At 43.4% G+C, this 27,195-nt stretch overlaps 1 protein-coding gene across 11 annotated transcripts in view; it reads right to left on the bottom strand.

Moving 5' to 3' along the window:
- Positions 1-524: 524 nt before the first annotated feature.
- Positions 525-27,195, bottom strand: part of SLC25A16 (solute carrier family 25 member 16) — a 44,885-nt gene continuing 18,214 nt past the window's right edge. For 4 of the 11 annotated variants that reach the window (XM_074001969.1, XM_045362091.3, XM_074001970.1 and 1 more), the window contains 6 exons: positions 25,204-25,267; positions 13,140-13,261; positions 12,828-12,894; positions 7,863-8,025; positions 5,897-5,965; positions 525-1,777 (listed from right to left, as the gene is read on the bottom strand). In XM_074001969.1, the coding sequence (XP_073858070.1) occupies positions 1,621-1,777; positions 5,897-5,965; positions 7,863-8,025; positions 12,828-12,894; positions 13,140-13,261; positions 25,204-25,267 (642 nt within the window). In that variant the 3' untranslated portion in view covers positions 525-1,620. Of the gene's footprint in view, positions 1,806-5,896; positions 5,966-7,862; positions 8,026-12,827; positions 12,895-13,139; positions 13,262-16,467; positions 16,547-17,109; positions 17,207-20,119; positions 20,207-25,203; positions 25,268-27,195 lie in introns of those variants that run through there. The other 7 variants (XM_074001972.1, XM_074001971.1, XM_065521008.2 and 4 more) reach the window with 6 other exon arrangements.

Genomic DNA, 27,195 nt, shown 5'->3' with positions numbered 1-27,195 from the left:
ATGTTGATCTTAAACTCCTGATTTCAGGTGATCCACCCAACTCGGCCTCCCAAAGTGCTGGGAATAAAGGCGTGAGCCACCACGCCTAGACTTCTAATGTCTTTAAAGTCATATCAAAGGGCCGGGCACCATGGCTCATGCCAGTAATCCCAGCACTTTGGGAGACCAAAGTGGGCAGATCATGATGTCAGGAGATCGAGGTCATCCTGGCTAACACAGTGAAATCCCGTCCTACTAAAAACACAAAAATTAGCCTGGCGTGGTGGTGGGCACCTGTAGTCCCAGCTACTTGGGAGACTGAGGCAGGAGAGAATCACTTGAACCCGGGAAGCAGAGGTTGCAGTGAGCCAAGATCACACCACTGCACTCCAGCCTGGGCAATAAAGCAAGACTCTGTCTCAAAAAAAAAAAAAGTCACATCAATTCTACAAATTACTGTTTCTGAAGACAGAACTTTAAATATTCCCTTCCCATTTCTGACATGCTTATTTATAATAAATCATAAAAGCACTCTAAAGAGAATAAATGGAATTCTTACATTTTAAAACATTTTGTTAATATAAAGGATAACAATTCAAATCATATTTTACATTTCTACGTCTTCATATTGCACTAAAATTATTTTACATGGAAGAACTAGTTGATGCATCATAATACCTTAGAAACATTTTTTGATATTCACATCTACATTAATAAATATTTCACAGTCTACTTAAATAAATATTCTAGTATAGAGTGAATCATCTAACAAAAACAAATCTACAGTGCTACTTTGTTTTTGAGAGCAAAGATATTCAGTATTTTTATTTCTGCCTCTGGGAAACACACTGACATTTTCAAACACATGTAAGTCACTCATAGTACCTAGTAATAACAATTGAGCAAGACTTAGTCGTTCATTCATTTATTAAACGGGGTCTCACGATGTTGCACAGGCTGGCATGGAATTCCAGGGCTCAAGTGATCCTCTCACCTCAGCTTCCAGAGTAGCTGGGACCACATGCCCATCCTACCATGCCCAGCTTCTTCATTTATTTTTGTGTCTCTACATGGCTACTTTTTAAATACAACATTAATTTTATTTAAAAAATGAAGGAAAGAAGTGTTTTTCCTATTATCCAGTGGAGCATAATTGTGAGAAGAGAGATAACAAAAATAAAATGTCAATGCTGGCTGTTTTATAGAACTTAAAAATTCAGTTCTCATTATTCTACTGCAATATAACCAACCCTGCTTATTTTAATAATAATAAACACTGTCAGTCTTTTAAAAACCATGATAACAATTAAAAACTTTGAACAGCATGACAAAGCTAATGGCAACCTCTTGAACCCCGTTTTAAAGCTAGTTCTACTTCCAAATAAAACTTTAAAGCGGTTTAGCCAGCATCAGCTTAGGAATATTTTTTTCAATGTTCTAAGGTATAATGTTTGGCATCAAAAAGTATGGTAAGCACTTCTGATTTGTGACTAAAGAAAAAATAATCAAGTACTAAAATACCAGTGGCTCCTGTGACAGTGTAAATATCCCCATTCAAGTAATGTTCCCCCAACAATTAAAGTAACGTTTCATTTCTCCCTCTGAGAATGTATTAAGGAAAACCAACCATAATTTTTTTTTTTAGTTGAGGTGAAAAACCTGCTTCATAAGTTCATATGTTGTAAAAGCAACTGCTTGAGAGGGAATACAGCGAATGTAATTAAGAGATAAACCACGATAGAGTCCTTTTCGAATTCCATGGTGTCCATAGACATACTTCATAGTATCCCGCATGGTACTGAAAGACAATGATTAAATGATGACACCTCTATGCCCATTCATGAAGAAACAATTTCAGGATCCATAATATCAATTTTTTTTTTTTTTTTGAAATGGACTCTTGCTCTGTCACCCAGGTGGGAATGTGGATTGCAGTGGTACGATCTCAGCTCACTGCAGTCTCTGCCTCCCAGGTTCAAGTGATTCTCCTGCCTCAGCCTCCTGAGTAGCTGGGATTACAGGCGCATGCCACCATGCCCAGCTAATTTTTGTAATTTTTAGTAGAGATGGGGTTTCTCCATGTTGCCCAGGGCAATCTCGAACTCCTGACCTCAGGTGATCCACCCACCTCGGCCTCCCAAAGTGCTGGGATTACAGATGTGAGCCACCGCGCCCAGGCCATAATATCAATTTTTAAAGAAGCTTAAATGCCATCTTGAATAGCTTTAGGAAGACAAATGTTATAACAAGCGAAACTTTTTTCATAATAAAAAGGCAAATCATTCCAAACAAGTACAAGCATTATGCATCAAATTTCAGGACTCATTAGCACAACATATTTTGTTTGTACTATGTCTATGACATTTATTGGACAACACTATTTCATACTTATATTTGAAATATTAATGCAATCCTTTTAAAGGATGTATGTCCAGTTGCCCTTTAAGCCTTTATTATAGCTGAAGTTGCACAGTACCAACAGCAGGTGGTTATAGAACTAAAGCTTGAAGGACTATCTTTCAGATTTCAGCCAAGAAGACTTTCCTGTTTCAGAGTTGTTCCTTTCCTTTCAAACCAATAATTTGGGCTTGGCCTTCCCCTTTCAACAGGCAATCTGGACTGAAATCTTTTCAAAAATCTTTTTTTTTAAGACTAAGTCTGGCTCTGTCGCCCAGGCTGGAGTGCAGTGGCCGGATCTCAGCTCACTGCAAGCTCCGCCTCCCGGGTTTACGCCATTCTCCTGCCTCAGCCTCCCGAGTAGCTGGGACCACAGGCGCCCGCCACCTCGCCCGGCTAGTTTTTTGTATTTTTTAGTAGAGACGGGGTTTCACCGGGTTAACCGGGATGGTCTCGATCTCCTGACCTCGTGATCCGCCCGTCTCGGCCTCCCAAAGTGCTGGGATTACAGGCTTGAGCCACCGCGCCCGGCCAGTTTTGTTTTTTTTTTTTTAAAAAGACAGGTTCTCACTCTGTTGCCCAGGCTGGAGTGCAGTGGCAATCGTTGCTCACGACAGCCTCCAACTCTTGGGCACAAGCAATCCTCCCACCTCAGCCTCTTGAGTAGCTGGGACTATAGGCACATACCACCACCATGCCTCGTTAATGTTTTTTTTAGTTAAAAGAAATTTTTTTAGAGACAAGGTCTTACAATGTTTCCCAAGCTGATCTCAAACTCCTGGCCTCAAGTGAACCTCCCACCTCAGCCTCTCAAGTAGCTGAATACTACAAGCACAGGGCAATGTTCATGGCCAAAAAAATCTTTTGGATAAATAAGGCAATCCAAATTCATGAACAAATGTTCTGCTCTTCCCCTGAGAGACAACATATCACCAATCAAATGGAATGATTTTAAATCACTATAAAGAAAACTCTGGAGCTGTGCTATACAATCACAGCAGCCACTAGCCACATATGGCTATTAAGCACTTGAAATGTGGCAGTCCAAATCAAGATGTGCTGTGAGTGTAAAATACATCCTGGATTTCAAATACTTTATATAAAAAAAAAGAAACAAAACAACGAAATGTTGAGGTGATAACATTTTAGGTTTAACAAAAAATATTTTTCACAATTTTTTTTTTTCTTCTTTTTCTTTTTTTTTTGTTTTGTTTTTTATTTTTTTTGAGACGCAGTCTCGCTGCCAGGCTGGAGTGCAGTGGCACAATCTCGGCTCACTGCAACCTCTGCTCCTGGGCTCAAGTGATTCTTGTGCCTCAGCCTCCCGAGTAGCTGCGACTATAGGCACGCCCCACCACACCCAGCTAATTTTTTTGTATTTTTAGTAGAGACAGGGTTTCACCATGTTGACCAGGATGGTCTTGATCTCCTGACCTTGTGATCCTCCCTCCTCGGCCTCCCAAAGTGCTGGGATTACAGGTGTGAGCCACAGCGCCCGGCCCTTTTTCTTTTTTAGACAAGAATCTCGCTCTGTCACCCCAGCTGGAGTGAAGCGGCATGATCTTGGCTAACTGCAACTTCCGCCTCCCGGGTTGAAGCAATTCCCTGCCTCAGCCTCCTGAGTAGCCGGCATGACAGATGCCTGCCACCATGCCCAGCTAATTGTTTTTGTATTTTTAGTAGAGACGGGTTTCACCATCTTGGCCATGTTGGTCTTGAACTCCTGACCTCATGATCCACCCACCTCTGCCTCCCAAAGTGCTGGGATTACAGGTGTGAGCCACTGCTCCAGGCCTCTTTTGTTTTTTTTTGAGGCAGAGTCTCACTCTGTCACCTAGGCTGGAGTACAGTGGCACCATCTCGGCTCACTGCAACCTCCGCCTCCTGGGTTCAAGCAATTATCGTGCCTCAGCCTCCCGAGCAATATTTCTTTTTATACTTTTTAAAAATTTGGCTACCAAAAATGTTAAACATGTAGCTCACATTATATTACTATTTTTAAAAACTGGCTGGGCATGGAGGCTCACGCCTGTAATCCCAGCACTTTGGAAGGCCAAGGCAGGCAGATCACCTGAGGTCAGGAGTACCAGACCAGCCTGGACAACATGGTGAAACCCTGTCTCTCCTAAAAATAAAAAAATTAGCCAGGCATGGTGGCAGGTACCTATAATCCCAGCTACTAGGGAGGCTGAGGCAGGAGAATCGCTTTAACCCAGGAGGCAGAGGTTGCAGTGAGCTGACATCATGCCATTGCACTCCAGCCTGGGGGACAAAAGTGAGACTTTGTCTCAAAAACAAAAAACAAAACAAAAAAAAAAAAACAGCTCTAAAATATTATTATTTTTTTTAAGAGACAAGGTCTCACTGTGTTGTCTGGGCTGGTCTTGGACTCCTGAGTTCAAGTGATCCTTTCACTCTGGCCTCCCAAATTGCTCAGATTACAGGCAAGAGCTACTACGACTAGCCTAAATTTAATCTTTTGGTTTTTTGTTTGTTTGTTTGTTTTGTTTTATTGAGACGGAGTCTCCGTCTGTCGCCTAATTGGCTCACTGCAACCTCCACCTCCCTAGTAGATGGGATTACAGGCACCCGACACCACGTCTGGCTAATTTTTGTATTTTTAGTACAGACGGGATTTCATCATGTTGGCCAGGCTGGTCTCAAACTCCAGACCTCAGGTGATATGCCCTCCTCGGCTTCCCAAAGTGCTAGGATTACAGGCATGAGCTATCGTGCCTGGCCCTAAATTAAATTTTTTTTTTTTTTTTTGAGACAGAGTCTCGCTCTGCCGCCCAGGCTGGAGTGCAGTGGCGTGATCTTGGCTCACTGCAAGCTCCGCCTCCCGGGTTCACGCCATTCTCCTGCCTCAGCCTCCCGAGTAGCTGGGACTACAGGCGCCCGCCACCTCGCCCGGCTAGTTTTTTTTTTTTTTGTATTTTTTAGTAGAGACGGGGTTTCACTGTGTCAGCCAGGATGGTCTCGATCTCCTGACCTCGTGATCCGCCGCCCGTCTCGGCCTCCCAAAGTGCTGGGATTACAGGCTTGAGCCACCGCGCCCGGCCTAAATTAAATTTTTAACAGGAGGATTAGAACCTGATTATAGACCAGGCACGTAGGCAGATCACTTGAGGTCAGGAGTTCAACACCAGTCTGGCCAACATGGTGAAACCTTGTTTCTACTAAAAATACAAAAATTAGCCAGTCATGGTGGTGGGTGCCTGTAATCCCAGCTGCTTGGAAGACTGAGGCAGGAGAATCACTTGAACCCGGGAGGCAGAGGTTACAGTTAGCCAAGACCATGCCACTACACTCCAGCCCAGATGACAGAGTAAGACTGCATCTCAAAAAAAAAAAAAAAAGAAACTGATTGCCTGATTGTAATCTTATAAAGTTTCCAAAATAAACTTTGGGAGATAAAATGGAAGATACAGACTATTGGTCAAACTAGAGTCATACCTCCTTACTGAGTTTAATGTTACATTTCCTAAAGAAAATGAACAATGACATATGATGAACTTACAGGCACTTTTCAAATTCTGGCAGAACAGTTCCTAATTGCATTCGCCGACGTGTCACATCAAATGGGTAGCTAAAAGAAGAAAAAAGGCATAAAGAATAAAAATTTTTGGTTTTCTACTCAACAACTATTGAATACAAAGCCCTATAAACTCAAAGAAATAATGTGTTACTGCTCTTATTGTTCTGTCTAACCTAGGAGTCAGGATATAAGCATATGAATAAAATCAATTAACGATATAGAGATCTTTGCTTATGTGATCCCTCTGATTAGAGGATTCTTCTCTCCCATCACCGTAATATCAAGTTCTGTTTATTCCTAAAGGCCAAATGAAATGCCAGTTCCTGAAGAAACAAACTGGTTGCTTTTCACTGTTGAACACTAATATATAGTTTCTCAACATTGGCACTACTGACATTTTGGGTTGGATCTTCCTTTGTTGTAGGGAACTGTCCTGTGCACTAGAGATATTTAAGCACTTCCCTGACCTCTGCCCACTAGATGCCGGTAGCACTCTCCCAGCTGTGACAACCAAAAATGTCTCCAGACATTAACAAATGTCCACTGGCGGTAAAACCACCACCAGTTGAGAATTGCTCTACTGTTATGATGCAGCAAGTCCCCTTGAATACAGTAGACCAATACAAAATTTTCCATAAGGGCTAAAACTAATAATACAGATAACTGCCTGAAATTAAATACACAATATACAAATGCAATCTCTCTCTTTTTTTTTTTTTTTTTTTGAGACGGAGTCTGGCTCTGTCGCCCAGGCTGGAGTGTAGTGGCCGGATCTCAGCTCACTGCAAGCTCCGCCTCCCGGGTTTACGCCATTCTCCTGCCTCAGCCTCCCGAGTAGCTGGGACTACAGGCACCCGCCACCTCGCCCTGCTAGTTTTTTGTATTTTTTTTTTTTTTTTAGTAGAGACAGGGTTTCACCGTGTTAGCCAGGATGGTCTCGATCTCCTGACCTCGTGATCCGCCCGTCTCGGCCTCCCAAAGTGCTGGGATTACAGGCTTGAGCCACCGCGCCCGGCCTTTTTTTTTTTTTTTGAGACGGAGTCTCACTCTGTCGCCCAGGCTGGAGTGCAGTAATGCAATCTTGGCTCACTGCAACCTCTACCTCCCAGGTTCAAGCAATTCTCTGCCTTGACCTCCCAAGTAGCTGGGATTACAGGGGGCCGCCACCACACCCGGCTAATTTTTTTTTTTTTTTTTTTTTTTTTTTGAGACGGAGTCTTGCTCTGTCACCCAGGCTGGAGTGCAGTGGCCGGATCTCAGCTCACTGCAAGCTCCTCCTCTCGGGTTCACGCCATTCTCCTGCCTCAGCCTCCCCAGTAGCTGGGACTACAGGCACCCGCCACTTCACCCGGCTAGTTTTTTGTATTTTTTAGTAGAGACGGGGTTTCACCGTGTTAGCCAGAGATGGTCTCGATCTCCTGACCTCATGATCCGCCCGTCTCGGCCTCCCAAAGTGCTGGGATTACAGGCTTGAGCCACCGCGCCCGGCCCACCCGGCTAATTTTTGTGTTTTCAGTAAAGACGGGTTTTCACCATGTTGGCCAGATGGTCTCTTGACCTCGTGATCCAACCAACCAGCCTCGGCCTTCCAAACTGCTGGGATTACAGGCGTGAGCCACTGCACCCGCCCTCTGTCTTTTTTTCTTAGGGGCAAGGTCTCGCTATATCTCCCAGACTGGCCTCAAACTCCTGGGCTCAAGCAATCCTCCTGCCACAGTCTCCCAAGTAGTTGAGACAACAGGCAGCACTACTCCATCCGAACATGTAATTATTTATAATATGCTTAAAGTGCACACACATCTGGAAAAATGTATTAAATTGATACTTATATTTTGCAAGGGATCCTCTTTTTGAATAATCTATTAGAAAAAATAAATGATTAACCAATGTTGAAAATCAGGATTGGGTAACCATAATTTGATTAAATTAAGTTGGTGAAGAAACTTACGATATTGTCTGCGCTATTGCTCCAGCAACACCACCACAAAGTAAGTTTACGTGAGTTTTCAACACTAAGACATTAGGATTGTCTGACGAAGGTCTGCCAAGAAGGGTAGGAGCATGGGAAAGACCAACACTCTTTAAGGTACCAAAAGTAAAAAATGAAACACCTGAAAAAAAATAATAAATTCACCATGATGCTTAACGTAACATGAGCTGTGAAAAAGACACCATTCTTAAATAATAAACACATTTCCTAATTTCTGGTGTTTGGCTTAATTTAAAATAGAAAGATTTGTGTACATAAATAGCCGAAAGATGACGAAATTACCACCAATAAAAAATTATAGCTTTGGTTTTCATGCACCACTGCAGTTTACTGCACTGACGGAGGCTATAGTGGATATAATGCCACTTTATATGTGAAAAAAATAACGTTTTCCACGTTTCACATGAGAAACATTAAATTCATGACTATTAATTACAAGGAAATGTGACAACTTACATTTAAAATAACAATGATGGCCAGGCACGGTGGCTCACGCCTGTAATCCCAACACTTTGGGAGGCTGAGGTGGGCGGATTACCTGAGGTCAGGAGTTCCAGACCAGCCTGACCAACATGGAGAAACCCCGTCTCTACTAAAAATACACAATTAGTCGGGTGTGGTGGTGCATGCCTGTTATCCCAGCTACTTAGGAGGCTGAGGCAGGAGAATCATTTGAACCCAGGAGGCGGAGTTTGCAGTGAGCCGAGATCACACCATTGCACTCCAGCCTGGGCAACAAGAGCGAAACTCCATCTCAAACACAAAACAAAACAAAACAAAAAAACAGTGATGGTGATAATGTAAGATACAGGCAAAAATTAAGAAGTGAAAAAGCATTTTTATTTTAATTAAGTGTCTAAGTTTGTCTTCAAGGAAGAATTGTGACCATGACAGAAGCGTTTATGTTAATTCACAAAACACGCAGAATCTAATAAAAATAGTATGCAGATAGTGCTTGTTAAACATTACATGATTTTACTAGAATCATTATTTATTAATAAAATTAGGAAAGAAATTCAGGGAGGGGAAAAAAGTAAATAGATATGAAATTCAAGCATTCCTCCCAACTAAGCCTTACTCGAGATATTGTGATGTTTATTGAATTGGCCAGGCTCAGTGGCTCATGCCTGTAATCCCAGCACTTTGGGAGGCTGAGGCTGGCGGATCACAAGGTCAGGAGTTTGAGACCAGCCTGGCCAACATGGTGAAACCCCATCTCTACAAAAAATACAAATATTAGCCGGGTGTGTTGGTGTGCGCCTGTAGTCCCAGCTACTCAGGAGGCTGAGACAAGAGAATTGCTTGAACCCAGGAGGCAGAGGATGCAGTGAGCCGAGATTACAACACTGTACTCGAGCCTGTGCAACAGTGAGACTCTGTCTCAAAAAAAAAAAAGATTCATAAGGGATTTCTCTTACCAAATATAAAGACTCATTGTGAAACTGCCCTAGCCGAGGCAGCTCATCCTTCTAATCCTAACACTAATGGAGGCTAAGGTGGGAGGACTGCTCAAGCTCCAGAGTTTGAGACCAGCCTGGGTAATATAGTGAGAACTCATCACTGCAAAAAATTTTTAAAAGGAGGTAGATGCAGTGTGTTACATGTCTGTAGTCCTAGTTACTCAGGCCGCTGATGTGGGAGGATAACCTGAGCCAAGGGAGGTCAAGGCTGTAGTGAGCCATGATTGCACCACTGCACTCAGCTATGATTGCACCACTGCACTCCAGCCTGGGCAACACAGCAAGACTCTATGTCAAAGAAAAAAAGGAAAAAAAAAAAACAACAACTCTGCATTATGTTATTTTTTTAAGATGACTGGGAAAAGAAGATACTTTTTTTTTTTTTTTGGAAACATAGTTTTATTCTTGTCACCCAGGCTGGAGTGCAATGGTACGATCTTGGCTCACTGCAGCCTCCACCTCGCGGGTTCAAGTGATTCTCTTGCCTCAGCCTCCTGAGTAGCTGGGATTACAGACGTGCTCCACCACGCCTGGCTAATTTTTGTATTTTTAGTACAGACGGCATTTCACCATGTTGGTCAGGTTGGTCTCGAACTCCAGACCTCGTGATCCACTCCCCCTGGCCCTCCCAAACTGCTCGGATTACAGGCATGAGCCACTGCACCCAGCCAAGAAGATACTATAAAATGGTGCCAAGTCAAAACTGAAGGGGATAAAAAAAAAAAAAAAAACAACTTCCTTAACAAAGAAAATAAATACTTCCAGAGAGATTAGTGGCATATATATAAAATGCTAAACGTTAAAAATCATTATCAGAAGAAAATATTTCTTGACACAATAAAGACTATCCATAAAAGAATAGATTGATACATTCAACTACCTTAAAATTGGAATTTCTGAACCACTAGAACAGCTTAAAAAACAATTTTTTTTTTCAAACTGGGACAGGGTCTTACTCTGTCATTCAGACTGGAGTACAGTGGCATGATCACAGCTCACTGAAGCCTCAACCTTCTGGGCTCAGGCAATCCTCTCGCCTCACACCAAGCCTGGCTAATTTTAGAAAATTATTTGTAGAGACAGATTCTCCCCATGTTGCCAAGGCTGGTCTCAAATTCCCAGGCTCAAGTAATCCTCCTGCCTCAGCCTCCCAAAGTTCTGGGATTATAGGTGTGAGCCACCATGTCTGGCCACAGCACATTTTAGTTTGCTATTAGTGCACTGTTTTGTTGTTGTTGTTGTTGCTTTTTTTTTTTTTTTTTTGAGATGGAGTTTTGCTCTTGTGGCCCAGACTGGAGTGCAATGGCGCAATCTCGGCTCACTGCAACCTCCGCCTTCTGGGTTCAAGCAATTTTCCTGCATCAGCCTCCCAAGTAGCTGGGATTACAGGCATGTGCAACCACGCCCGGCTAATTTTATATTTTTAGTAGAGATGGGATTTTTCCATGTTGGTCAGGCTGGTCTCAAACTCCTGACCTCAGGTGATCTGCCTGCCTTGGCCTCACAAAGTGCTGGGATTACAGGCATGAGTCACCGCACCCGGCCCTTGTTGCTTTTTTGTTTGTTTGATTTTTAGAGACAAGGTCTCACTCTGTCACCCAGGAGAGTGTCCATTCTTTTGGACGAAGCTCCTACACTAGGCCCTAACAGACCAGACTAAAAATCAAAACAGAGTCACCCATGCTTAAGTTCCATACTACCAAACTAAAACTAGTTGTTACCTGACCTCCTGAGAAATTAGGAGAAAGAAGTGACAGCTACTTTCTCTAACAGGCCAGTTTCAATCTTGAATAAGCTTGATAGTAAACTTCTCTCTGCTTGATTGATTGATTGACTGACTGATTTATAAATGGAGTCTCACTCTTTTGCCCAGGCTAGAGTGCAGTGGCGGGATCTTGGCTCACCACAACCTCCGCCTCCTGGGTTCAAATGATTCTCCTGCCTCAACCTCCCGAGTAGCTGGGATTACAGGCACACGCCACCAAGCCAGCTAATTTTTGTATTTTTAGTAGAGACAGGGTTTCACCATGTTGGCCAGGCCAGTCTCGAACTCGTGACTTCAGGTGATCCACCCGCCTTGGCCTCCAAAAGTGCTGGGATTACAGGCTTGAGCCACCACACTCGGCTCCTTTTGCTTTAATACTTACACAAAAAAGGTAGCCTAATATAACCTTAAGTTAACTAGTGATTTTTCTATTTTATTCTTCCTGTCCCCAACTTACAAGGATAGTAACTTTGAACTGAGCAACCTGCTTGTTCATTGTTTCTGCTTTCTTCAACCCTTTCTCTATATAAAATCAACTCCTTCGGGTCTAGTCTTTCCAACTCTTACTCTATTTTTATGAAATGAAGTATTGCCCAATTCTAGAATTGCAAATAAAGCCAACTGAGATGTTTAAACTAAACTGGCTGCAACTTTGTCTTGTAACACAACTGTATGTAAATCCACAATTACCTCAAAATAAAAAGTTTAGTTTAAAAAAAAAACAAGACTGCCGGGCACAGTGGCTCACACCTATAATCCCAGCACTTTGGGAGGCCAAGGCAGGTAGATCACCTGAGGTCAGGAGTTCGAGACCAGCCTGACCATGGGCAAGAGAATCGCTTGAACCCAGCAGGCAGAGGTTGCGGTGAGCCGAGATCACGCCATTGCACTCCAGCTTGGGCAACAAGAGCAAAACTCCGCCTCAAAAAAAAAAAAAAACAGGACTGTAAACAAGGTAATAGGCCGGGCTCGGTGGCTCAAGCCTGTAATTCCAGCACTTTGGGAGGCCGAGACGGGCGGATCACGAGGTCAGGAGATCGAGACCATCCTGGCTAACACAATGAAACCCCGTCTCTACTAAAAATACAAAAAAATTAGCCGGGCGTGGTGGCGGCGCCTGTAGTCCCAGCTACTCGGGAGGCTGAGGCAGGAGAATGGCGGGAACCCGGGAGGCGGAGCTTGCAGTGAGCCGAGATCGCGCCACTGCACTCCAGCCTGGGCGACAGAGCAAGACTCAGCCTCAAAAAAAAAAAAAAAAAAAAAAAACAAGGTAATAATGGAGACTAGAGAACTACAGGTATCCTTATTTTTCTTCTTTCTACTTTTCTATATTGTCAAAATTTCCCATAAGTCTTCATTATTTATAATGAGACAAAAACCACTTTTCAACTCCTATTTTTAATTAACATGTTCATAAAAACTAAATGTTTAACATCATCTAACGTAAGTGTGTGTTAATAAGACTACAGCTGGCTCAGGTATTAAGAAAAAGATGTAAAGTAATTTTCTACTTATCATATACAAATAGTCATCTTTATATCCAAGACATTACTATTATGTGACCATGCATAAATCATTTCCTATTAAAAGTACTTAACAGACAGCATCTTTTTATATTACCATTTCAGAAAAAAAAAGAAAAAAAAGGTAACAAATTTTAAACATGCAAATTAGGATTCTGGCAAATTTGAAACATACCTGCATATGGAGCCATTCCTAAAATAGTAGGCATCAGACCTCTGTAAAATCCAAAGAAACCACCTTCCTTTTGAGTGAAGGAAAATTGCAAGTGAGATTACATTGTGCTCATTATCATAAACATCAAAGAACAAAATCACACTTTATAACAGAAAAATTATTCTGGGATCCACCCTGAAACACAAAGATGTGCTTTCATAATTATTGTTATTAACATCAATAAGTAAAAGAATAATTATTTATATGACATTCAAAATATTTTCCTAAGTATAAAAGGGCATGTTATAGATGAGGAAGGTAAATATGAAATACCTGTGCATAAATTGTTTTGAATGCATGAATAATTCCTGTATAGGTGTGTTCCCCTTTCACCTGGAATGCTAGGCGGACCCTAACCATGTCAAGAGGGTAAGTACAGATAACTGCTGTCATACCTGAAAAGAAAGTAGAAACTTAAAGGTAAAAAAAAAATTTGATGTATACATATATTCCTCTATCATTAGTATTATTCTAAATATTATGGCAATGGTGAAAACCCAATAAAATCAAAGGTGATATTACTGATAGAATTATACCATATCATTAGATGCAAAAACAACCTAGTAAGTGAAGGGTCAGTTTGCAAAAAATATTTTCAAGTTCTCACTGTGAAGTTATACTGTCAGCACCAAAATGGTACAGTGTACAGTGTAAGGGAATCATGAGATTTTTTTTAAAACAATTATTCTACTATTTATGTATTCCCAGTTAAGACATCAGAAAGGAAACACAGTAGGTCCTCCTGATCCATGGTTTCCACATCCACGGATTCAAGCAACCATTGATGGAAAATGTAGTGAGGTCTACAATGGTTGCATCTGTACTGAACATGTACAGATTTTTTGGTCACTGTTTCCTAAACCATATAGTATAACAAATATATACATAGCATTTACATTATATTAGGTATTATAAGTAATCTACACCCAGCCCAACTCCATTTCTTAATTCCTTTTCCCATGTTCCAAGTTTTCTGGTTACTGGCTGAAAGGGGTTTAATAGGCCAGGCGTGGTGGCTCACGCCTGTAATCCCAGCACTTTGGGAGGCCAAGGCGGGTGGATTGGTCAAGAGATCGAGACCATCCTGGCCAACACGGTGAAACCCAGTCTCTATTAATAATACAAAAATTAGCTGGGCGTGGCAGCACATGCCTGTAGTGAGGCAGGAGAATCACTTGAGCCCAGGAGGCAGAGGTTGCAGTATGCCAAGATGGCGCCACTACAGTCCAGCCTGGCAACAGAGTGAGAGTCCATGAAAGAAAAGAAAAGAAGAGAGAAGAGAGAAGAAAGGAAGGAAGGAAGGAAAGAAGGAGAGAGAGAAAGAGAGAAAGAAAGAAAAAAGAAAAGAAAAGAAAGAAAAAAGAAAAGAAAAGGAAAGAAAAGAAAGGAAAAGGAGGTTTAATAGCAAATCACTGTGGGAGCTGGGCATGCTCACGCCTGTAGTCCCAGCACTTTGGGAGGCTGAGATGGACAGATCACCTGAGGTCAGGGGTTGAAGACCAGCCTGGCCAAGATGGTGAAACCCCATCTCTACTAAAAATACAAAAATTAGCCAGGTATGGTAGCGAGCACTTGTAATGCAGCAACTTGGGAGGCTGAGGCAAGAGAATCACTTGAACCCAGGAGGCGGAGGTTACAGTGAGCCGAGATCGTGCCATTGCACTCCAGCCTGGGTGACAAGAGTAAAGCTGCATCTAAAAAGGAAAGGAAAGGAAGGGAAGGGAAGGGAAGGGGAGGGGAGGGGAGAGGGGGGAGGGGAGGGAAGGGAGGAGGGGAGGGGGCAGGGGAGGGGAGAGGGAGAGGGGGAGGGGAGGGGAGGGGGAGGGGAGGGGTGGGGAGGGGAGGGGGAGGGGAGAGAAGGGGGAGGGGAGGGGGAGGGGAGAGAAGGGGGAGGGGAGGGGAGGGGAGGGGGAGGGGGGAGGAGAGGGGAGAGGAGGCGAGGGGTGGGGGGAGGGGAGAGGAGGGGAGGGGAGGTCACTGTGGGAGTTAATGTAGTGGTTAAATAATTAATTGGTAGGAAACAAGAATATCCAGAAATTTGTAAAGGTAAAGGAAGTGGGTGGGTACCATGGCTCAATCCTTTTAATCCCAGCACTTTGGGAGGCTGAGGTAAATGGATCACTTGAGTCCAAAAGTTTGAGAACAGCCTGGGCAACATAGCAAAACTTTGTATTCATTTAAAAAATAGGCCGGGTGCAGTGGCTCACGCCTATAATCCCAGCACTTTGGGAGACTGAGGTAGGAGGATCACTTGAGGTCAGAAGTTCCAGACCAGCCTGGCCAATATGGTGAAACCCCGTCTCTACTAAAAATACAAAAATTAGCCAGGTGTGGTGGTGGGCACCTGTATTCTCAGCTACTCTTCTCGGGAGGCTGAGACAGGAGAATCCTTGAACCTGGAAGGCAGAGGTTGCAGTGAGCCAAGATCATACTACTGCACTCCAGCCTGGGTGACAGGGCCAGACTCTGTCTCAAAAAATAATAATAATAATAAACTATTAACTTTTTACTTATAATCAAAATTGACCAAAATGGTCAAAAGTTAAAAAAGTATGTACTCTAGGGACAGACACGGTGGCTCACGCCTGTAATCCCAGCACTTTGGGAAGCCGACACGGGCGGATCACAAGGTCAGGAGATCGAGACCATCCTGGTTAACACAATGAAACCCTGTCTCTACCAAAAACTGGGGAGGCGAGGTAGGAAAATAGCATGAACCTGGGAGACTGAGCTTGCAGTGAGCCGAGATCACGCCACTGCACTCCAGCCTGGGTGACACAACAAGACTCCGTCTCAAAAAAAAAAAAAAAATTAGCCAGGCGTGATGGTGGGTACCTGTAATCCCAGCTACTCAGAAGGTTGAGGCAGGGAATCCTTGAACCTGGGAGGCGGAGACTGCAGTGAGCCAAGATCATGCCACTGCACTCCAGCCTAGACAACAGAGTGAGACTATGTCTCAAAAAAAAAGAGAAGAGTATAAACTCTAGAGTGTACCTCCTTGCTTCAAATTAGACTCTACCACTAACTAGATATACGACCCTGATCAAGTTACTTAATCTGGGTTTCAATTCTGTTTTCTGTCAAATGGGTATTATAATAAGTGGGTACCTAAATCAGGGTTTTGTAAAGATTAGGTGAGCTAACATATGTAAATGCTTAAAATAATTCCTGGTACATAGTAAAGGTTACATATAAGTGTTAGCTATTATTCTCCAGTGTATTCTATTGAAACTATGTACTTTTTTATCCTTTCCTTTGAGAACCAATTTATTTGTCTCCTCTTCTTGCATCCCCTTGCCCCCCATCTGTTTCCTGCATATCAAAGCTTACAAATTTGAATTAAAAGGGAAGCACAATCAGAGAATTACTGAAGAAGAATATGTAACAACGTGGGAATTCAGCTTGCCTGGTGCTAGTATTCAGACTGACATCCATAACAATCATTCAGAGGGTGACTGAGGTTTTCAATTCATGAAGCTACAGTCTCCCATTGGGCCTCTTTTCTCCATTCACACACTCCTTACTATTCTATCTAACAGTTCTTTTAAGAAGGCCAAAAAAGCCCTCGATGAACAAATAAGGCAAATCAGAAACTACTTACCTTGAATAGTGATGGTAACAGCTTTCTTCTTCCCTCAGTTTACAACTACAATCCAATACAAATAGTAGAATATCTTTACCTACCAGGAAGCAATGAGACTCAATCAAGCTGAGACTTGCTTTCAATTTTTATGAATGTGCAAACTCTTCTCTTTCCCTCCCTTAAGTCAAGAAACTGAGGACATAAAGATAAATCTAAACAAAGTCAGACTTTTTTCTCTAAATTCTCATCATCTTACTGTCTCTATAGTCTAGAATCCCAGGAGTTATGGGAAACCTGAGAATATATTTTAACCAGCAATTACATTAGGGATCATATTTAGAAAGTATGGTAAATATGAATTATTTATTGCATTCCAGAAAGAAACACAAAACACTTTTTTTCTTCTTTTTGTTGAGATGGTGTCTTGCTCTGTCACCCAGGCTGGAATGCAGTGGTGTGATCACTGCACACTGCAGCCTCAAACTCCTGGGCTCAAATGTTCCTCCTACCTCAGCCTCCCAAGTTGCTGGGATCACAGGTGTGCATCACCCCACCCAGCTACAAAGGATTTCTTAAAAAAGGAACTAACATTACAAAGAGAGAGTAAAAGGAAAGAAGAAATCAATATTAGAAATTGCATAATACAGGACATTTACAGACCCTCATCAATTCATCCTTTTCTGCAACTTCTCAATGAATACGGTAGTGGATTTGTTTTCAAAGATGGCTTCTCACCACCCTCCATCTCCATCTGAGGCTGACATAGTGGGAGCAGCATCCAGAGTCCATGTACATATTCAAAGAGATTAAAGTATAACAAAAATACATAGTTTCTAAATACATACTTTAGACAAAAGAAGGGCTCCAAGCATCATAGATACAAAAGCTAAGCCACAAAGCTAAGCAAATTGGTCTGGAGTAGGAGTCCAAGGAAGTCCAATTCTACAATAGTTTGTCCCTTGGAAACACGTTACTACTTTGAGGTTGACTAAATATCAGTTATGAACAACCAAAATACACCTGTCGATAGTTGTGTGCAATCTCTGATGAGTATGACAACTAAAATTATGTTCTTAGAGTAGGTTCTAGGTAGAAAAAATTCAGTTATGACACTCATGAGCCACAATAGAAACCATTATAACACAAAAGAATAACTGTACATCTTTTTCTTCTTACTTCTAACATTTTTTTTTTTCCCCGAGATGGAGTCTTGTTCTGTTACCCAAGCTGGAATGCAGTGATGTGATCTCGGCTCATTGAAACCTCCACCTCCCAGGTTCAAGCAATTCTCCTGCCTCAGCCTCCCAAGTAGTTGGGATTATAGGCGTGCACCAAGACACCCGGCTAATTTTTGTATTTTTAGTAGAGATGGAGTTTCACCATGTTGGCCAAGCTGGTCTTGAACGCCTGCTCTCATGATCCACCCCACCTTGGCCTCCCAAAGTTCTGGGATTACCCACCGTGCCCTGCCTTTATTTTTATTTTTGAGGAAATGGGGTCTCATTGTGTTGCCCAGGCTGGTCTTGAATTCCTGAGCTCAAGCAATCCTCCCTTCTTAGCCTCCCAAAGAACTGGGTTTATAGAGTATATGCCTTTTGTACAGGATTCTCACATAGAAATCACAGATCTCTAATACCTGTACAATGTAAGTCAAAAACCCAAAGGGCTTAAGAGTAGAGGTCTAAGCATCATGCCACTCCCCCACTCCCACAAATCAGGACTCAAATTCTATTAATTGGGACTTACCTACATTCCAATTTTCAAAAATTCAAGAATTGGACTACCAGCTCAGAAGAGCAATTTTTCCAAACATGTAGGAAGCTTGTTGCTTTTGAATTCTGGATCAGAGCTCAAGGGAGATAGAATTCCCCCCTTTTTTTTTTTAACTTTTTCTTTTTTCTTTCTTTTTTTTTTTTTTTTTTTTTTGAGACGGAGTCTCACGCTATTGCCCAGGCTGGAGTGCAGTGGCGCGATCTCGGCTCACTGCAAGCTCCGCCTCCCGGGTTCCCGCCATTCTCCTGCCTCAGCCTCCTGAGTAGCTGGGACTACAGGCGCCCGCCACTTCGCCCGGCTAATTTTTTGTATTTTTAGTAGAGACGGGGTTTCACTGTGGTCTCGATCTCCTGACCTTGTGATCCGCCCGCCTCGGCCTCCCAAAGTGCTGGGATTACAGGCTTGAGCCACCGCGCCCGGCCTTCTTTTTTCTTTTTCTTTTTTTTTTTTTTTTTGAGACAGTCTCATTTTGTCACTGTGCCCAACCTAGAATTCCCCTTTTTTTTTTTTTTTTTTTGAGACCGAGTCTCGCTCTGCCACCCGGGCTGGAGTGCAGTGGCCGGATCTCAGCTCACTGCAAGCTCCGCCTCCCGGGTTCACACCATTCTCCTGCCTCAGCCTCCCGAGTAGCTGAGACTACAGGCGCCCGCCAACTCACCCGGCTAGTTTTTTGTATTTTTTAGTAGAGACGGGGTTGCACCGTGTTAGCCAGGATGGTCTCGATCTCCTGACCTCGTGATCCACCCGTCTCGGCCTCCCAAAGTGCTGAGATTACAGGCTTGAGCCACCGCGCCCGGCTAGAATTCCCTTTTAAATATAAAAGTATTTGGAAGGCCAGGTGCAGTGGCATGTGTCTGTAGTCCTAGCTACTTGGGAGGTTGAGATGGCAGGAATGCTTCAGGTCAGGAGTTCAAGACCAGTGTGAGCCACATAACCTCTTATTTTTTCTGTCTCTACAAAAAAAGTTAAAATTAGCCAGGCACGATGGCATGTGCCTGCAGTCCCGGCTACCCAGGAGGCTGAGCGGGGAGGACTGCTTGAGCCCAGGAGTTAGAGGTTGCAGTGAACTAGCATCTCACCACTGCACTCCAGCCTGGGCAACAGAGCAAAATCCTGTCTCTGAAAAAAAGAAAACAAAATTTATTTGGGAAAGGTGCCTCCAAGCCTCTTTGAGATTCTCAAAGTCCGGTGAGCATGTGGTTCTAATAATCTTTGGAGTATACCGTACAGTCATCTGATTGCAGATGTCCAGCCTCTGCTGTGATCGGCTACTGCCTTTGCCATAGTCGTTGTTAAATATTTTGAATATCACCATTATTTACAACTAAAATATTCCCTACATTACAAATGAAACGAAAAGGAGAATAAAGAATTCAGGTTGCTGACTTAAAAGCATGCACTGGTATGGAAGGATTAATAACATTCCCTTGTGTTCATGGAGGACTTCAGATCTCTCAGACTGCTTTTACAGCAATTCTTTACACTGACCCTCAGAACAACTGAGATAGAGGAGAAAGATTGGGAAAAAGGAGGGTTGTGGGAAAGAGAGCGAGAGAAACCACAAGCTCCACTTTAACAAACATAGAGGCAAGTTACAGAGGTTTTGGGTGATCTGCCCATGGTCAAAGGGAAGGTGAGTAATGGAGGCCAGGCAGGATCCCAGCAAGTGTTCTGTCCACTCAACCACCAAGCTTTGGACTGGAACATCAAGTAGGAGCAGACCAAAGAGCGCAACAAGCGGAACTCAGCTCATCACTTCTAGGTTGTAACACTTTCCTTCTTTTTTCTCTACTCTTTATCTTGTCACGTTTAGTTCCATGGAAACTGGCAGAGCCAGATGGATTTCAGACAACTAAAACATATGTGGGGAAAGGAGACCTTCCTTAAAAATACAAACCCTTCTCTTCCCTTCTGCAGCCATCACCGAAGCAGGAGCAGCCAAAATGAAATTCAATCCCTCTGTGACTTCCAATCGAGGCAAGAACTGCAAAAGGCATTTCAATGCAACTTCCAACATTAGCAGGAAGATTATGTCTTCCCCTCTTTCCAAAGAGCTGAGACAGAAGTACAATGTGTGATCCACGCCTATCCGAAAGGTTTTGATGAAGGTCAGGTTGTATGAGGACACTATAAAAGTCAGCAAATTGGCAAAGTAGTCCAAGCTTACAGGAAGAAACATGTCATCTACAATGAATGGGTGCAACGGGAAAAGGCTAATGGCACAACTGTCCATGTAGACGTTCACCACAGCAAGGTGGTTCTCACTAGGCTAAAACGGGACAAAGATGGCAAAAAGATTCTTGAACAGAAAGCCAAATCTCACCAAGTAGGAAAGGAAAAGGGCAAATACAAGGAAGAAACAATTGAGAAGATGCAGGAATAAAGTAATCTTATATACAAGCTTTGGTAAAAACTTGAAACAAAAAAAAGAAAATACAAACCTTGATCTCAATCTATAGGTTTCCTTTTGCTGGCCAACTGAGATTTAGTATGTATTGGATTGTAGTTGTAGGACGAGGGACAGGAAAAAAGTTTTTAAAAAGCTTTAAAATAAGCTACGTTAAAATGATCATAAAAAACACAACTTTTTACTTTAGCAAATATAAAATTTCCGAAGTTACATTTAGAAGCCTTATCAAAAGTAGAGGAGCAAAGATACCAGACATAAATTAATCATAAGATCCAGTTCAAGCATTTCAATCACAGGAGAAAACTATAAATTGTAATTTATACAAAGTCTAGCTCTGTTGCCAAGGCTGGAGTGCAGTGGCGCGATCTGGGCTCACTGAAACCTCTACCTCCCAGGTTCAAGCGATCCTCCTGCCTCAGCTTACCAAATAGCTGGGATTACAGGCGCCGACCACCATGCCTGGCTAATTTTATTTATTTTTACCACAGACAGGGTTTTACCATGTTGGCTAGGCTGGTCTCAAACTCCTGACCTCAGGTGATTCACCCGCCTTGGTCTCCCAAAGTGTTGGGATTACAAGCAAGAGCTACCGTGCCTGGCCCTGAATTAAATTTTTAACAGGAGGATTATAACCTGATTATAGGCCAGGCACCATGGCTCACGCCTGTAATCCTAACACTTTGGGAGGCTGAGGCGGGTGGATCACCTGAGGGCAGAAGTTCGAAACCAGGCCAGGTGCGGAGACTCACACCTGTAATCCAGCACTTTGGGAGGCCGAGGCAGGCAGATCATCTGAGGTCAGGAGTTTGAGACCAGCCTGGCCAACATATTGAAACCCCGTCTCTACTAAAAATACAAAAATTAGCCAGGCATGTGGCACATGCCCGTAATCCCAACTACTTGGGAGGCTGAGGCAGAAGAATCTCATGAACCCAGGAAGCAGAGGTTGCAGTGAGCTGAGATTCCACCACTGCACTCCAGCCTGGGCAACAGAGGGAGACTCCGTCTCAAAAAAAAAACAAGAAAAACGAGAATTGCAAAGCGATATACAGGATGCGCGCGGTGGCTCCTGCCTGTAATCCCAGCACTTTGGAGAGCCAAGGTGGGCAAATCACCTGAGATCAGGAGTTCGAGACCAGCCTGGCCAATATGGTGAAACCCCGTGTCTCTACTAAAAATACAAAAATTAGCCAGGGATGTGGCACGTTGCCTGTAATCCCAGCTACTTGGAAAGCTGAGGCTGAAGAATGGCTTGAACCCAGGAGGCGAGGGTTGCAGTGAGCCAAGATTGTGCCACTATATTCCAGCCTGGGCAACAGAGAGGGACTCCATCTCAAAAAAAAAAAAAAAAAAAGTGATATACAAAATAACACATCGTAAAATTTGGAAACTTTCTAACATTGCTCTTCTGTAAACTGAAGACAAATCATAGAGCTTTCCTAATAATGTTGTCCTGTGGACTCCATGTCGAGTGTCCAAATATTATATGTCAAGAGTTGTATCAGCCAGGCTGAGTGCAAACTCATCCCACCACTCAGCCTGGGTGACAGAACAAGAGCCTATCTCAAAAAAAAAAAAAAAAAGGAAAGAGAGAAAAAGGAGAGAAAGAAGAGAAGGGGAGAGGAGGGAAAGAGGGGAGGGGAGGGGAGGGAAGGGAAGCGAAGGGAAGCGAAGGGAAGCGAAGGGAAGTGAAGGGAAGGGGAGGGGAGGGAAGGGAAGCGGAGGGAAGGGAAGCGAAGGGAAGGGAAGGGAAGGTAAAGGAAAGGAAAGGAATGTTGGGAGAATCTGACTCAAAATTTGAATTTTCAAATGGGTGCAGTAGTGTGTGCCTCTAGTCCCAGCACTTTGGGAGGCTGAGGCAGGAAGATCACTTGAATCCAGGAGTTTAAGCCATCCTGGGCAACAGAGCAAGACTCCATCTCTAAAATAACCTTTCTTTGGCAAAAAAGTTATGTGAGTGAATAATGTTGGCACAACTGACAAGTCATATGTAAAACTTATTCCGTCCATCCCTCACTCCCTCTATAAAAGTAAACATAAGATCAACATGCCAAAACAAATAGTTTTAGTAAAGAAACATGACTAGGGCTGGGCACAGTGGCTCACACCTATAATCCTACACTTTGGGAGGCCAAAGCGGGTGGATAACCTGAAATCAGGAGTTCGAGACCAGCCTGGCCAACGTGGCGAAACCCCATCTCTACTAAAAATACAAAAATCAGCCAGGCATGGTGGCGTGAGCCTGTAATCCCAGCTACTGGGGGGCTGAGGCAGAAGAATCGCTTGAACCTGGGAGTCAGAGGTTGCAGTGAGCTGAGATCGTGCCACTGCACCCCAGCCTGGGCAACATAGTAAGACTCTGTCTCAAAAAAAAAAAGAAAAAAAAAACATGACTAAATGTCTTTAACTTAGAATGGGGAGGGAATTTCTACACACAACACAAAATTTAGAAGTTTAACAGAGGAAAAAAACTAACATGTTTGGCCATGTAAAACGTCTGTATAGGGAAAAAAATCTTAGATGATTTTTTTAAAAAAATCATGGAACCAAAGGTCAAATCTAAAACTGGGAAATAAAATATTAGCAATATCTCAAAGAAAAAGAACTAACGTCCCACCTCCCAAACTCATAAAAATGAATATTGGCTGGCCGGGCGCGGTGGCTCAAGCCTGTAATCCCAGCACTTTGGGAGGCCAAGACGGGCGGATCATGAGGTCAGGAGATCGAGACCATCCTGGATAACCCAGTGAAACCCCGTCTCTACTAAAAAATACAAAAAAAAATTAGCCGGGCGAGGTGGCAGGCGCCTGTAGTCCCAGCTACGCGGGAGGCTGAGGCAGGAGAATGGCGTGAACCCGGGAGGCGGAGCTTGCAGTGAGCTGAGATCCGGCCACTGTACTCCAGCCTGGGCGACAGAGCCAGACTCCGTCTCAAAAAAAAAAAAAAAAAAAAAATGAATATTTAAAAAACAGAAATAGGCCAGGTGAGAATTTGAGGAGTTTGAGATCAGCCTGGGCAACATGACAAATGCCCGTCTCTACAGAAAATACAAAAATTGGCCGGGTGCAGTGACTCACGCCTGTAATCCCAGCACTTTGGGAGGCCAAGGCAGGCAGATCACGAGGTCAGGAGATCGAGACCATCCTGGCTAACACGGGAAAACCCCATCTCTACTAAAAATACAAAAAATTAGCCGGTCGTGGTGGCGGGGGCCTGTAGTCCCAGCTACTGGGAGGCTGAGGCAGGAGAATGGCGTGAACCCGGGAGGCGGAGCTTGCAGTGAGCCGAGATCACACCACTGCGCTCCAGCCTGGGTAAGAGCAAGACTAGGTCTCAAAAAAATTAAAAAATAAAAATAAAGAAAATACAAAAGGGCCGGGCGTGGTGGCTCAAGCCTGTAATCCCAGCACTTTGGGAGGCCGAGACGGGCGGATCACGAGGTCAGGAGATCGAGACCATCCCGGCTAACACGATGAAACCCCATCTCTACTAAAAAATACAAAAAACTAGCCGGGCGAGGTGGCGGGCGTCTGTAGTCCCAGCTACTCGGGAGGCTGAGGCAGGAGAATGGCGTAAACCCAGGAGGCGGAGCTTGCAATAAGCTGAGATCCGGCCACTGCACTCCAGCCTGGGCGACAGAGCGAGACTCCGTCTCAAAAAAAAAAAAAAAAAAGAAAATACAAAAATTAGCTGGATATGGTGGCATGTGCCTGTAGTCCCAGCTACTTTTGGGAGGCTGAGAGAGGAGGATGGCTTGAGCCTAGAAGGTGAAGGCTGCAGTGAGTTGTGATCACGCCACTGTACTCCAGCCTGGGAGACAGAGCCAGACCCTGTCTCAAAAAAAGAGAAGAGGAGAGGAGGGGAGGGGAGGGGAGGGGGAGGGGAAGGGGAGGGGAAGGGGAGGGGATAAGAGAAGGGAGAGGAGAGGGAAGAGGAGAGGGAAGAGAAGGAAAGGAAAGGAGAAGGAAAGGAATTGCTAATCATGGTTGTCTCTAGGGAATGCAACTATTTTTACTGTATAGGAGTAGTTATTACTATAGTCATAATTCGTTACAATTTTTTTAAAGAAAAAAGATAAATTTTGAAAAGTAATGGCTGGTCCAAGTGAAGTGCAGTGATGTTTAAAACTCATTGATCACAATCAGTTACAGTTTTCTTTGTTTTTTCTCCATTCACACTGTATTACATGACTAGCCTTCAAAAAATTTTTTTAAAATTTTTAAACATTTCCAAAAGTAGAACTGTCAAAGAGAATGCAAGCTTTTCACATAGTTATAAGTTGAGACTACTCCTTATCCTCTACTGTAAAAGGACTATTTTTCAGTTGGCGTATGGTAATTTCATATATATAACTGAATATAGAAAAACAACAAATGTGTGCTACTAAATCAATGTCACACTTTTTATTTTAATACATAACTTTTTTTGAGGATGCACCCAGGAAAAAATACAAGTCACAGGACACCTGCAACCTGTGCTTTCCTCAATGCCACTCATATAATCTAAACCAAATTAAGTATTTTAACAGAAAATTAATTTGTCAGAAATAAAATATACCTAACTCCTCTTACCTGCCATAGATCCAGCCATTAATCTGTGCACATGACCCGAAATTCCCAGCTTCGTAGTAATTAACTAGAAAACAAGAACACTGAATTAAATGAGATATTTTTTAAATGCTGCCCATTTTACTGTTTAATAATGAAGATTTATTTCAAGAGTTACAGGACTAATAAAAAGAAAATTAATAATAAATGTGAACGAAATGAGCACAATTAAATACAGCTTGGCAGTATTATATCACAGCAAAGGGGATGTTTCCTCTGCAGTCTCTGCTTTAATTTTTTGTGTTTCTGCAGAAGCAAACTAGCTTAGAATTGCTAAATATATGATACTGTGTATTAAGGAACACAAGCCCTTAACAAGTGACTGAGGGTAGTAGGAATAAATTGTTACTTTTTTTTTTTTTTTTTTTTTGAGACGGAGTCTTGCTCTGTGTCCCAGGCTGGATTGCAGTGGTGCAATCTCAGCTCACTGCAACCTTCGCCTCCTAGGTTCAAGAGATTCTCCTGCCTCAGCCTCTCAAGCAGCTGGGACTACAGCCACATGCCACTACGCCTGGCTAATTTTTTATTTTTTAGTAGAGACGAGGTTTCACCATATTGGTCAGGCTGGTCTTGAACTCCTGACCTCAGGTGATCCACCCACCTCGGCCTCCCAAAGTGCTGGGATTATAGGCGTAAGCCACCACACCTGGCCTAATTTTTTATTTTTATTTTTTTTAATGCTCTATAGACAATGAAGTCCTGATATACAAATGGTATCAATTCTCTCTGGCTGACTAGCTTAGAATGTTGCTCCGATCTCTGCTGCTTGTTCTTTTTTTTTTTTTTTTTTTTGAGATGGAGTCTCACTCTGTCGCCCAGGCTGGAGTGCAGTGGCGGGATCTCCACTCACTGCAAGCTCCGCCTCCTGGGTTCACACCATTCTCCTGCCTCAGCCTCCTGAGTAGCTGGGTTCCACCATGTTAGCCAGGATGGTCTCGATCTCCTGACCTCGTGATGCACCCAGGCTGGAGTGCAATGGCACAATCTTGGCTCACTGCAACTTCCATATCCTGGGTTCAAGCGATTCTCCTGCCTCAGCCTCCTGAGTAGCTGAGATTACAGGCATGTGCCACCACATCTGGCTAATTTTGTATTTTTAGTAGAGAAGGGGTTTCTCCATATTGGTCAGGCTGGTCTCGAACTTCTGACCTCAGCTGATCCTCCCACCTCAGCCTCCCAAAGTGCTATGATTACAAGTGTGAGCCACTGCGCCCAGCCAGTTTCACTATTTTATTTAATAAGAAAATCCAAAGTCACAGTGTTCCTCTCCTACAATTGAGTAACAAAAAGCACACTAAAGGCTGGAGCCCACGGATAGCTTGGGCCCAGGAGTTCCAGATTAGCATGGGCAACACAGTGAGACCCCACCTCTACAAAATGTTTTTTAAAAAATTAGCCAGGCCGGGCCGGGCGCGGTGGCTCAAGCCTGTAATCCCAGCACTTTGGGAGGCCGAGACGGGCGGATCACGAGGTCAGGAGATTGAGACCATTGGCTAACACGGTGAAACCCCGTCTCTACTAAAAAATACAAAAAACTAGCCGGGCGAGGTGGCGGGCGCCTGTAGTCCCAGCTACTCGGGAGGCTGAGGCAGGAGAATGGCGTAAACCCGGGAGGCGGAGCTTGCAGTGAGCCGAGATCGCGCCACTGTACTCCAGCCTGGGTGACAGAGCCAGACTCCGTCTCAAAAAAAAAAAAAAAAAAAATTAGCCAGGCCTCCTCTCCACCACTGAAAAAGAAAGAAAGAAAGAAAAAAAAAATTAGCTGGGGGTGGTGGCACATGCCTCTAGTGCCAGTTACTTAGGAGGCTGAAGTGGGAGAACTGCTTTAGCCCATGAGGTTGAGGCTGCAGTAAGCCATGACCACATCACTGCACTCCAGTCTAGGAGACAGAGAAACTATCTCAAAAAAGAAAGAAAGAATAGAATAGAATAGAATAGAATAGAATAGAATAGAAT

This window comes from Macaca fascicularis, chromosome 9, assembly GCF_037993035.2.
Source record: "Macaca fascicularis isolate 582-1 chromosome 9, T2T-MFA8v1.1".
NCBI lineage: Eukaryota > Metazoa > Chordata > Mammalia > Primates > Cercopithecidae > Macaca > Macaca fascicularis.
Note: the sequence above shows the minus strand (reverse complement) of the source record. Positions and strands in the feature narration are given on the sequence as shown.